General features: G+C 42.8%; 1 protein-coding gene across 1 annotated transcript in view; it reads left to right on the top strand.

Annotated features, from left to right (window-relative positions):
• MAP1B (microtubule associated protein 1B) overlaps window positions 1-11294 on the top strand; it is a 471440-nt gene extending 460146 nt beyond the window's left edge. Inside the window, exon 7 of the mRNA XM_069627516.1 lies at window positions 6041-11294. Coding sequence (XP_069483617.1) covers window positions 6041-6196 — 156 coding nt within the window. The 3' untranslated portion in view covers window positions 6197-11294. The remainder of the gene's footprint in view (window positions 1-6040) is intronic.
• The last annotated feature ends 1265 nt before the right edge of the window (window positions 11295-12559 follow it).

The raw sequence follows: 12559 nt of genomic DNA, 5'->3' as shown, positions 1-12559 counted from the left end.
CCACCGCAACCCTGAATAAGCTTACCATCACCTTTCTTCTTTCGTGGCTCCTCTCGCGCTCAGTGGCCAAGCAAGCGCACATGCAAGCCGAAGCATGTTCCCATACTGCAATGCCCTAAATTCTTAAATAGCTAGCAATTAATAAGATACGTAATAAATAGACTAAAATCAAGATGAAATTCTTGATTACAAAAATTAATAATCCTAAAAATGACTCTTAATTCTAACAATTAAATCCAGTTCTCTTGTAAAACATACTAAAGGGTCCCTACACACCATTAAGAACATCAAGGCGAGACAGTAATACATGAAATTCCTTTTCCTTAAGATCGGATAATATTTCTATGTCAAACTACATTATATGGCGTGCAGCATTTCTCTCACTATTTTGGATCCCCTTGACACCCAGTTACCATCCTTTTGTCTTTATCCCATCCCGATGTTGCGCTCTTCAGTGGTAACATGTTGAATCTAAATTTGGTTAAACAGAAAGTGAGGGTATCCTTGTGTCGCCCATGTTAAATATGGCTCCCAATCAGAAGTTAATATCTGGAGGACCCGCTGCTGCACCCATGGCTTCGCTAGTTCTTGGCCTTCCCTTTATCTATTACAACATTTAAAGTAGCAGCTTTTAAGTTTGTTTTCGGAATTTACATCCAGCAAACGTGAATTTGTATGCAAAACCTCCAATCCTAAATGCATAAAATATTTTTTAACACATTTTAACCATTGAATGTTGGCTTCCACATCACAATTAGATACGTCCTTCAGCACGTTTGTGGTTAGACCCGCTGCAGGACTAGCCCAATCCACAACGGGTAATAGAAGGGGTTTTAGTCTGAAAGAATAGTTCTTAACCAATACCAAAGTAACAGAAAATGTTGCTGTCCTTTGTGGTACACCCAGTGGTTTCCTTAAACATTCATTTTCTCAGGCTCCCTATGGATTAATATTGGTATAAACACATATGCCCTATCCATATGCCACAGATGATTACAGTGTTTACTCTGTAGTCATGTGACATGGCTATATTGAGAAGATACCAATAGTCTTAGAAAAACAAAAGATTACAGCTTATAGTTTGCATCATACAGATGTTTTATCAATGTGGTTTGCCCATTAATTTCATGTACTTATTTAATTTATTTCTATAGCGCTGAACAAGATGGCCTGAGAGCGCTGAATAATGAGCTTGAAAAATGGATACCCAAATAATCATACTTATCACCCCATTGCATTTTTTGACTTTTGCACCACATCCCGCATGCCGGCCATTTACGTCTCCCAACGTCACCAAGTTGGACTTTGAGGAATTTACTGATAAACTCTGAACATGTATTGATAAGGGCTTGGAGAGTATTTGTCATGCTAACAGAACTGCATCGTCTGCATACAACAGTAATTGACATGGATGACCCGCTACTCTTGGTACATCACCGATATTCATGAGTTCCAGCTCCAAATCATATTAGGTTATGTTAACAGTTTTATAGAGCATGCATACGCCAGAGGCATCTTGGTGCTGGACGCTACCACAGGAAGAAAAGAGGCAGCCTAAAAGAAATACGTTTTTAGAGCACAACGAAAGGCCAGATGGTGTTTCATGCCTCAGAGGGTGAGTGGAATAGAATTCCATAGCTTAGCTGCTGCAATTGAAAATGAGCGGTCACCCACCCTCTCCAGACAATAACGAGGCACGGGAAGAAGGCAAGCATCTTGAGAGCGGAGTGGTCATGTCGGCAGATAGGGACGAAATGTATCCTGCCAATACTCCACCCTTTGGCCACAAAAGATTTGGTGAACGATACAGAGGGATTTAAACCAGACACGTAGTTGAACCATCAGCCAGTGAAGTGAGCGATGAACTGGCGAGATGTGGGAGCCATAAGGGGTGTCCGTAGAGATGCGAGCCGCTAGACTTTGAAGCAGCTGTAGACGGTGAAAGAGATAGAGGGTGCAGCTGAACTGGGAGAAAAGGCATAACTTTACAGAGAACCCTAATTTGGAAAAATCCGTCCTGCAGATAGTGCTGACCTGTGCTGAAGTAGATAGAGACGACAATAACTTGAAATCTAACTTCTTCACCTCAGGTACAGCTAAGGGATAAGGACCAGGCTCAGAACGCCAAAAGGCAGAAGAACAAGCTAGAGCAGAAGAGGAAAGATTAGGGTGCAGAACATAGAGGGGCCAACCACCAGTGCCTCTGCCCTGTCCCCATTTAGCTTCAGCCAATTGCTGCCCATCCATCTACCCACCGCTGCCAGACAACACCTAAACAGAGACGCATAATAGTAGCACCAAAGGCATGGGAGTGGATGAGCCTAACAAGAGGTTGCATATAGATGTTAAACAAGTCAGGAGACATGGCGGAGCGCTGGGGGACCCCACAAAAGAGAGAGGAGAAGGCAGAAGAAGAAGAAGACAGCGTTAGTTTCTGGCTCCTATCAGACAAGTAGGACGTAAACCAAGAGAGGACTTGTCCCGAGAGGCCGGCCAGGGAAAGGCGGCTCAGCAGCACCGAATGGTCCACTGTGTCAAATGCCGCTGACAGATCTAAAAGAATCAGCGCCTCCGTACCCCTGGCCCGAGCCCCCCCACCCGGTCTGCCAGTCGGGGCCGAACATCAAAAACTGAAACAAGTACACCCTCTGGACCTCAATCAGGGCGGAAGCCAGACTGAAAAGTGCTCCAGAAAAGAAGTGAGCAAAAGAGAGATCAGTGATTCTAGCAGTTTCATAAAGAAAGGAAGGAGTAAAATGGGGCAAAAGTTAGCAGGAACGGAAGGTTTTTTTCAAGAGAGGGATAGTGACAAATTGCTTCAACTCTACTGGCATCACACCCGATGAGCAAGAGAGATTGACTGCCTGCATAATCCATACTATATTGTATGGCATAATCTCCGTAAGCGTCCCTAAAGGAATTGCATCAGAAGGAGATGCCGATTCCAGCTGCTTGATGGCTACGAGGATGTCATCAGAGGAGAACGTTGGAAAAGCAGACCATCGCTCAGCACAGGCCACAATGGTAGCTGGCTGGCCAACCGGGTCAGCAAATTGGCCCGACAGCCTGATCTGGTCACATATGCTACTGACCTTTTTTTTATAAAAAAAGGGCATTGCAGGAGGCCTGAGCATGCATAACTCCAGCTGATGTATCATTTCTAGATGACAATGCCCATACTAGGGAAAAGAGTTCCTTGGGCTGATTCAGGGTACTTTCCACCCTCTCTGTATAAAAAGAGGGTTTTGCTAAACAAATTGCCTGATTGTAGGACTTTGAGACATGTCAGAACCTTGTTCTATCATCCAGAGAGTAGGAGAACTGCCATTTGGGTTCTGCATGGCGTTTTGTTTGACGTAGTGCTTTCAGCTCGTCATTATAACAACAGTCTTATGCAATTTTAATGGGGCCAATAAATCGGCAACCGAAACAAATGTTTGTGTTAGGAAGGAAACATCAATTTTATGTGTAGCAAAGCACTTTGCCTGGATATTCAATGTTATATCTTCCTTAGACACTTTATTCCATCTGTGCTTGAGCAGCTTCTTAGGATCCAAATTCACACTGGGGGCCTTTGCACGAGCTAAAAAATGGGACCACCAGGTGATCAGACCATAAAGCTGAAAACGGAGGGAATGTTGTGGTCCGGGATCTAGTCAAAAACACCAAGTCTAGCGTGTTACCCAATGAGTGGGTAGGACCACTGGTAAATTGCTCAAAACCTAAACCGCCCATGGTTTCAAAGAATTTAATTATTGAAAGTGTAACGGGAGGATTACATTTGAGATTGAAGTCTCCAATAATCATCAAATTAGATATCAGGTCCAAATTGGCAGTCAAATTTAAGAATGACGGCAAAAAGATGAATCCGCTCCTGGGGGTCGGTGAACTGTTAAAAGATGCAAACTTAAAGAAGCAGATCTAGGGACCCTAACCAGAAGAGCCTCCATGTTCATTGTATGAGTAAAGGACACAGGAGTGATACAGAGAAGTTTTACAGATCACAGCAATGCCTCGACCAGGGTGAACTGCCAGCCGGTCTACGCAAAGGATGTCATAGGCATTGGGGAGGCATTTGGACCACAGAGGGTCCAGAGGACTCATTCAACCAGGTTTCTGTGGTGCAAACCAAATCTAGATTCAGATCAACAAGGAAGTCGTGATAGAAAACTGTGTGGGACTCTAGAGAACAGGCCCTGAGCAGTAGCCCTTTGTTGGCATCAGCCATTGTGATTTCGGTAAAGGGGGGAACATTATCAAAACATGGCAAAACTGTTTCGGGTGGGGCAAGAGACAAAAGGTCACTAGGGTACCATTTAATTAAGTCTGTGTGTCAGCATCGAGGGGCCCATGGCCGTCCTGAGCACACATTAATAGATATTTTCTATCTATAAAATGATGTATACATATGTCAAAAAGGAGTGGCCCAAGAACACAGCCATGCCATACATCTCTAATGGAGGGAAAAAGGGAAGATAACTTGCCACTTGAGCCATATCTTGCCCTGATGCTCAACTCTGAGTACATTGTCTTCAAGATGTTTAACAATGGTGCAGGCCTCACTTTATTCTGCAAGAAGGTCCACAGTGCGCCCCTGTCTATCCAAACACAAACACATGTTAAGTCGATAAATGGCAGGTGTATTGGCATTCTATGCCCCATTCATTTCCTGCTAGTCAAAAGAAGTAGATTTAATACTTGTTCGCTAATCTGAATCCCTTCCCTGAACCCAAATTGTGTTCCTGTTGTTGAATAATACTCCTTAACCCAATCTAAAATCCTGCTATATGCTAGAGTCCCCAAATAATTTAGCACTGCGTCTAATATAGATAGAGGTTGGGATCAGGATGGATCCCTCCTAGCTCACTTCTTAAAAATTGTGACCAATATTGCCTGTTTCCAAGAGCTTGGGATAACACGTGACTCGCCGATTGCATTCATTTATGTGCACCCACAGGGCAGACATCTGGGCCCAGACTTCTATTATTAGTACCTTTCTGAAGCACCTCCTGCACTTCCTTTTGTCAGAATTCTAGGATTCCCCATTTTTACTCATTCCTCTGGTCCACCCTCCAACTTACCCTTTGACCTGTGCTTCAAAACCCCTCTTAGAACCGCAAAATGCTTTACCCATACTGCCTCTATTATGTTATCTCAGCAGTAGCTTGGGGCAAAACATTACCCGCAATCATGACCCCTCCATCGGTCTATAATGGATAAAGAAATCATCATTTCTGTGTATGTAAGGAGATGATGAAACCATGCGCAGGTTTTCAATGATGTGTATCACTTGTATTTTATGGAATTCTGCATGAGTTATTGATCTAACGTCTCCTCTGGAGAATGAACCAAGTTCTGTGATGTAGGACACGGTGTACCAGGGAATCCTTGGGTGGAAAGCTGAAATGTAATTCCTCCCTGCTATCTGCTCTACCTTGGCAATTATGGAGTTAAGCGAATACATAGATAGAAAAAATAATTATACTTGCGAAACTATATCCTAATTAGCACACAATAATATCACAACTTTTAGAAAATTGCTCTGTGGCCTTCTCCTACCAATGCCCTGTCCTTACGGGCCTGTGGCAAGTGATCCGAATTGAAATAAGCTGAAGTTATAACCGTTCTCGGGCTGCGTCTTGGCGCATGCAACGTTCCTTGAACGTGACTGTGATACTAGATTTGGGTAACTGGCTTTGTGCCATGGAAGTGGTAATGATATCTGTCACAGCTATGGGAGAAAAGGCCAGAAGAAGTCTGGCTGTGTCTGGTTGCCTTTTAAATGAAGACTTAATGCACTCAAAGCTGTCAACAGATCCACCCTTCCCCAGTGCCTGGAGAATTGTTGCTGCATTACTGGACTGAGCCGACTTGCATTCGATTTACCCAAATGTCTGGTTACCAAATAATGAATTGTCTTTCCAGAGACCTGTTCTTATATCTATTTAATAGAACCCAAAAACCCACAGAAAATGTATGTACAGCTTTAGCCTGAAATGATAACCGTTCTGAAATATTTTTTGTTTACTTCATACTGTAGGTGACCCTTATCCCGACCCACGACTCAGAGGTGATGAGGGAGTGGTATCAAGACACACATGAAAAACAACAGGACCTCAACATAATGGTTTTGGCCAGCAGCAGCACTGTCGTTATGCAAGACGAATCGTTCCCAGCATGCAAGATTGAGCTGTAAATACACAAATTTGAAAAAGCAACCATCCAATCACCACATTGAACTTTGTTTCCAGGAATCATTAATCTTTTTCTAAGTAGACAATCAATTTCATTCAAATGCTGGTCTTGGACTTATATACCTGCCAAATGCTACGCCATGTCTTGGTGGTGGTGCAAGTCACATGAGGTCCCTCAGTCTTTGTTCCACGCCAAGTCAAATAACAGAGCGCCCACTCCAGGGTTCCGATCACTGCTGAGTTGCAAAGGAAAGATCGACGTCCATCAAAGCCGGGAGTTTGGAAACCATGCACCAGTTCACCCCATAGACCCAAGCCACATCCACGACTATTCTTTTGACAGTACAAGAGCGAGAGAGAGGGCGGGAGGGCAGAAGGAGACTGAAAAGCAGGCGTGTATTCATTTGACAGCTCCAGGGAGGTAAAACATGCCACATGTATTTGGAAACCAATTTTAATTTGTACTGGTCTAAGTTGCTGTGGGAATGTCTTCTTTTTGCGAAATGCGATTGGCTGGAGTTAAGAAACTGTTAAAGGACGTTCGCTCTTGAATGGCTACTATAACTTGAACTGTGCCGACCGATAGCTCTCATCCTACTTGTCATAGTCTGAAACATGCACATGGTTTGGACTGTGTTAAGAGATGTGAAGCTACTCTTTCAACAGGCAAAATCAAATGCTGGTCTAAGGCTTGCACCCAATGAAGATTCGTCTAACCCAACCTGAGTTGACAGACCACTACATGCATGAACACTCTAACGCGGCAGCCCGTTCACCGAAGCAAAATACCAAAGCTGTTGGGAGTACTGATGGCAGACTATTTGCCTTAGAGAGTAACTTGAATGTACAAAGATACTTGATGCACTTATTTATTTATTTTTTTTTTTACGTGGGACAGCAAAAGTGAAAACCAACCGAGTAAGAACCTCGGTGAACCAGTGAGAGAAGTGTGTGTGTGTGTGTGTGTGTGTGTGTGTTTGTGCACATGTGAAGCACTAGCTGCTTATATGACTGCTTGATCCATCTTATGGTACACAGTATGGGTCATTTTTATTTAACACTACAGTGATAACATTCGGGTTGCTGAGAAAACGAAATACATCTACTCTGCTACAGCAATTTGCAGACTAGTACGAAAGGCGTGTTCATTGTAAGAGAGCCCAAATTTAGCCTTCTTTTTTGGTTTTCCTTAACGTTGATATAGAAGTGATGGTGAGAACCTATGAGCAGAAGAACTTGTTTATGTCCAAGTGAAATTTTAATTGTTTTTTTAGCTATTTATTTCCTTCGTGTTATCTTCTATGTTGGATTGGCCGATCAAACGCACACAGACAAGTTAATTAACGATCACAAAAATCTACTGCTCTTGAAATGACATTGATGGCTGTGCTGCACATGACACCACAACGATGTTCTTTTTTAAAACAATTTTTAAGTAAGACCACACTCAGGACATGGTTGGTAAATTCTGTTGCTCAACATAAAGGATAGAACATTCTCTTAACCAGAAATAGTGCCGCCCCCAGCCTGCTCCAGAAGGTGATCCTATTAGAAAATGTCCAGTGACACAAATCAATGCTGCAGGGGGTGACGGGTTAGGTAGAACGTTTTACCTTTTTTGAAATAGGGTTGGGACCATTGACCCAACGGACAGTGCAAACCAGACAGGTCTTCAGGCTATGCCCAAAGCTTATGGGTAAGAAAGAGGAACACACAATGGATTGCAGTGGCGATTCAGCCCCAAGTGTTGCCTTTTCTAAGACTCGCTGGCTGGATCTTACTAGTCAGTGGCTCAATTAGCCCAGCTCTGATTGGACAAAGTCTACCAGATTTCAGTGGAGCACTAAAGGAAGGCAAGCATCAGATATGCGAAAGAGAATTTCTTGAACACATTCTTGATTTACATTAACAGTTCTGAGAAACAAAAGAAGGGCAAACACATTGATTTTAAACAGGCCTAAATAATTTAAAAAACTAACATTGTTCTTTTTATTAAAAAAAAAGATTTTCACAACCAGATGTTTGCACTATGAACGTTTGACGTTTTTTAAAAAAATATTGTGCTTTTCCAAGTACTTTACTTGTCATGTCTATTTAATGCTGTGAATTATACTTTTGGTAGATGTACGAATGGAAACAGGTTTACTTTTATTTTATTTGCAATTATATTTATTGCTTTAGCTATGAAAGCAACAGAGCTTTTCTTTTGTGACAGAATGTGTCTTTTATTTTTCTATTATGTTGCGTCACTTTTAATGTTTATGTTCATTTCTATTGCGTTTGTATTTTTATTATTTTATTATTGAATAGGATTACCATTTTTGTAATGGGTAGGGTGCTGGAAATCCTACCCCAGCCACAAATGAAACCATTGCAGTTCCAAGCACTAGAAAATCAAGTTAAAGTGAACAACATTTTCTTGCATCGCGTAACTACGTTTGAGGACAACGGCAGTGCTGGCATTATAATCAGGAAATTGAAGATGGCTGCCTAGGAGATTATCAGTAGAGTAGGCATGTGCTTGAGGAAGCGTAAATCATTGTAGCGGTCCTGTCAACTAACCCTATAGTGTGTTCACCTGGAGCCTTTTTTTGCTGCTACAGAGTACAGAATAACTTTATTTAGGCAGAGCCAAAAGCTGTCCCCTTTGTCCACGAAATCACACTGTGGTCATGGTCAATTCTCTTGCCAGACAAGACCAATAATCCATGAAATCTTTTGTAAAATTCTTGTTTTGGAGTCAGTAGTCAGACTGAGAAACTCCAGCCTAAATATTCTTGGCTCACAAAAGCGATTTGCCCAGTTAATATTAAAAGATGTATGTTCTTTGAGGAGCCGTGCTTGCCGACAGATAGAGGACTTCCATCACATGTTGATGAAAGGATTACCCCAAAGGAGCAGATGATTATACCCTATTCTGCATAAGTGAGCGGATAGGACTCCTAAAACCACACGCGATCCCCTTCGGTGAACAGTTGCAGCTGAACTTTATTATAGCATGAATGTGTGTGTATACTTGTAATATGGGTACAGTCACACTTCCAATACCCAGATATATATAGTTGTCTAAAGCCCACAGTCTTGCATATCAGCCTGAAACGCTCCACACTTTATGAATGCACCATTCGATATCCTCCATACTTTCGACATGTAATGAAGACTGAAAAAAGACACATCCATTCACCGCTGCCTGAATCTACTAAACGAGTTACTCCACACAAGATAAACAAACTGAACTAAAGACTTTGAGGAATGATACGAACATCTTTGGGTTTACTCTACCGTTTAAGTGTCCGTCACATATTTTGAGATATAGATAAGTAACGACAACACATTTTTTGGCTACACATGGACTGTTCAATGTATGGTTTTTTCACTGCACAAAGTGGAGCAAAATTCTTAGTGCATGTCAGAGGCATCTTGTCCTTCCAGTTATACAAAGCGAATGATTACACGCGTGTTACTAACGTTAATCTAGTTCTTAGATAAGGTGTTGAGTCCCCTGATAGGACAAAAACCCAGTTAAAATTTGTATAATTGTACATGATTATCAGACATCAAGCACCTGGGTGCAATGGCTCAACTGCTTAGTATACATTGGTACAACTCAAACAAAACCTCTCCATGCCGTTCACATATACAAGAAAGTGAAACTCACATTCAATGCATAGTAAAATTGTCAATTGCTTCAATATGGAATAATCTACCAGTCAGAGGCTGGTTAATATGTTACTGAGGAAAATACCGTAAACCTTTGACGTCCTACCAGTTGGGACATGGGCTGGGAGATTTGAAAATGGGCGTGTAAGAAAATGTGATTGACTGCTGCATCATTTGGTTATGGCCCTTTGAGGGTCTTCAGTTTTTCCTCTATCGCCTTAAGAAATGGGATTTCCTGTGAAAGCCAGAGACAAAAATCAGCAATGAATACACTACACCAGAGTGTCCTGCACACCCTCAATTAGCAACGTGTGTTAAAGTGCAGAATATGGATTAGAAAGACCTGTACTAATGCTTAATACTGAGAAGCATAATGTAAGTAAAGTGTGGAACGAGCAATGGGATGGCGTGATCGGACAATTGAAAATGTAACATGTGCAAATCCATTAAATTGGAGCATGGGTAGTATTTGTTTAAAGTGTCCATCAAAAGATATGTGTTTAATGGTATGACACCCATTAATTAAAGTGTGGCCTTTGGGTTCATTTTAAATGACTAGCCATGAGTAAATGTTTCATGATGAAAACTAGAGAACATGTTCGGGAAATGTTCTGTAACAGTTTGTGCAGACACCGCCCTCCTACCTCCCCCCAAAACGCATGTGCCCAATCCCACCTCCCCTTCCCCCACAAAAGTCAGCCGGAAGAGGCTATTGGTTCTGAAATGCAGGCACACGCCCGCCCTTTTTCCAAACGCATCGCAGACGCCATCTTTGAAGGGAAACATTCCTTGACTATAGTGCCTGAATTGATTTGAAAAAAGAAAGAGCATGTCGCAACGAGGGTAAAATGGATTCTGTCACAGCACAGATTAGCAAGGCCGCAGAAGTACAGAGACACCTAGACGCACTTTCTACGACAAGCCGATCAAATGTATTTTACGCTTCAACTATCTGTATGACTGTTAAAAAAAAAAACACTAAGCAAAATACAAAACAAAAAAGCGCCAGAACAACCCGTTTAGAAATAGAAGAGAGCTTCTCTGCACCGCACCAGCTTCAAGCTCCAGACTGCAGGAGCCACCATAGCATTCATCCAAGACTGGGTGCGGTAACCATCAGGTCCCCGCGGCAGCTGTGAGCTGTGCTTTACCACATTTGCATGCAGCTTGGCACCTTGCCACTTAATGAAGCGCCTCCCAAGCCTCTCTCTCTTGTTCTGAATGGTGTTTGTGTCAGTCTGCAGCTGTGTACGGTATTATGTCTTATAACCTTGCATCATCTTTAGTCTATCCAGTCATATCTAATGTAGACACCTAGTTTCCAGTGAGAGTAATAGGTAGTGCTTTTATGATATTTGTGTGCAATACCCCTCAACCCATTGAGGGAATTTGATGTAACAGAGACAACCCCAGTTCCACAATAAAATACACATGTGGTAACATGGTCATGATGTGAGTCTTTTGTCATTGCATGCTTGCACGTGCTCTCAACCTACCTCTGTCGGTATTCGGTAAAAACACCTTTTTCTAAATCGAACTGTCATGCCCCTGCCGCACACAAGTGATATAACTTACTGACAGGCACGGGAGTGTCGGGTGAGTGAATGTGGGACTGTGTGTGTGTGTGTGTGTGTGTGTGTGGGCGCGCGTGTGTGTAGTAAGTGTATGTTGTGCTGGGAAGGGGATGATGAGTGGGGAAAGGAGGGTTCAGGGGTGTAAATCCCCCCCACACCCCGATTAACCAAAAACTTGCGGGAGAGGGTGGGGGTGGGGGAGGGACCCTTGCGAGGGGGAGGAGGGGGAACATGTCATATTTCAGCATTTTAAAGCAGACCCAAAAATTGCCGAAACAAATCGGTATTTTGTATGTTAGGTCTTTAAAATGAGGAAATATGACACAGACCCCCTGTGTCATGTTAAGAACCCAAAGCTCTGTGCTGTGAATCCTCCACTGGCAGCCAGGGGGCGATGCCAATCATGTGCACCTCATGGGTGTGCCAATGCCTAATGTGGCCCAATGAAGCCCTCAAAACAGTGCACCTGATTCCTAGTTATTCATAGTGCACATATGCTTCAGAGAGGCAGCGACCGATGGGAGCAAGGTTTAAAGACAAGAAGAAAAGAAAGGGGACTAATAGCTAAATGATGTGTCTTCCTCGCTTCCTCAAGCCCCAACTCTGTCACATTACGGCATTTTCCAGCACTTTTTGACTCAAAGAATTGGGTAGCCTGCTTGGGGAAAGATACATGGAATCCTAAGTCACAATACCTGCCATCTGCCTATCGATCTCAGGTAGGGCAAACTCCTAAGCTGGCACAAGGGGCAGGGTCATCTTAAGGGATTTTGGAGCTCAAGGCACAGCTGTATTTGGGCCCACCTCAAACCTGAATTGCTCCTCCCCTTGTCATGATCATAATAGGTATAGGGCACTTTTTAAGAATAACAGTCACGAGGAAGGTATACAGTCTGTCATATTGATGCTTGACTGTGACCGAATTTCATCTGTGTAGGCAGGAAGACTGAGCTTTTTTGATTTTATATAATAAAATAATGCAGGTAAATGTCAATGAGACCACTCTTTTCTAATGCTCCATGCCAAAAAGGAATAGTGCATACCTGTGGAAGTGAGGCAGGTTCACATGTCACATTTGCATTCCTGAACGCAGTTGCTGGAACCCAAAGTTCCAACAGGCAGAGGTGTTTT

This window comes from Ambystoma mexicanum, chromosome 6p (genome assembly GCF_040938575.1).
Source record: "Ambystoma mexicanum isolate Mex_15411 chromosome 6p, UKY_AmexF1_1, whole genome shotgun sequence".
NCBI classification, from domain to species: Eukaryota; Metazoa; Chordata; class Amphibia; order Caudata; family Ambystomatidae; genus Ambystoma; species Ambystoma mexicanum.
This window is presented reverse-complemented; position numbering and strand designations above follow the sequence as displayed.